Source organism: Loa loa (genome assembly GCF_000183805.2).
Source record: "Loa loa unplaced genomic scaffold supercont3.2903, whole genome shotgun sequence".
In the NCBI taxonomy this organism is placed as follows: Eukaryota; Metazoa; Nematoda; class Chromadorea; order Rhabditida; family Onchocercidae; genus Loa; species Loa loa.
Window position 1 is genome coordinate 1 of NW_018111081.1, and position 1,181 is coordinate 1,181.

Sequence of the window (1,181 nt, forward strand, 5' to 3'; positions counted from 1 at the left end):
TTATTATTATTATTATTATTATTATTATTATTATTATTATTATTATTATTATTATTATTATTATTATTATTATTATTATTATTATTATTATTATTATTATTAACGTTCGATATAAGGATTTCCACGACTTTTCTTGCCAAAACATAACATCGTTTTTATTTAACAAGTTCACGATAATTATCATTGAAAAGGTTTTTGTATTTCAAAAGTTAATTAAATAAATTTCTCATTTTAAAAGTCAGTTGATTGAATTTTTAATTTTAAAAGTCACTTTAAAAAAATTGTCTATATAGTATAGAAAAAATAAATTAGCATGCAAATATTCCAATTTAATTACTTTCGATAGTTTTTTCATTTATTGTTGCATGACGAATAGGAAAAGTGCATGCAATAGTTTTTATTCTCTTAATCCAAAAGTTAGCAAAAATTTTTTTCTTGACTAAATTATAGATGAAATTTGTGCTAAATTTGAGAAAAACAATCCTTCATAATGTTTGTCTAAAAAGATGTAAGTTATAAAATAATTCAATTTAATTTATTTATAAATATTAAGGACGAAAATGGTAATGGTGATCAAAGATCTAACCGTCATTTCAATCTGTGGTTTCTGCCATTTCCATATTGGTTGTAAAATATTTCCGGATTTCGAATACTTTTCTTGACAAATCTCACATCGATCGTTATTGTTGGAACGAAGTAACCATTCATTTAAACAATGCTCATGAATATCTCCCATCTGTGAATTTGAAAATGATAATGAACTATCATTAATAGCACAAATTATTATAAAAACAAATCTGATAATTTTAATCTTTGGTTGGATTGATCGCCGGAAATTATTTGATGCGACAATTATTAAGCCAAATGGAATCTAATTGGACTAAATGTACACAACAGATATGGGAAAAAGAAAACTGAATGAGCTAAAAATTTACTGTTCCGGTACAAGCACATGGCCGAACAAGTTCACCGGTTTCCGATTGACAAATACGACATGCTCTTTTTTCGGTGTTAGATGAATCAGAGACTGTTTTTGGTGAACTGAAAACTTGCTTCCATTAATAATCGTAATTTGCATCATCTTATACGAAATTTTTGACTAAATAGGAATGAATATCCATTCCATATGGTATTTTTCTTTTTTTCTGGAACTTTGTTACCCATTCCGAAAAACTGAATTT

The 1,181-nt window shown here is 25.7% G+C and overlaps 1 protein-coding gene across 1 annotated transcript; it reads right to left on the minus strand.

The window, feature by feature from the left end:
* Positions 1-586: 586 nt before the first annotated feature.
* On the minus strand, positions 587-736 carry LOAG_15839 (hypothetical protein; the record flags this gene model as incomplete). Its single annotated transcript, XM_003151327.1, has 1 exon — positions 587-736. A coding segment is annotated over one exon (150 nt), but the record flags the coding sequence as incomplete, so codon positions are not given.
* Between the last annotated feature and the right edge of the window lie 445 nt (positions 737-1,181).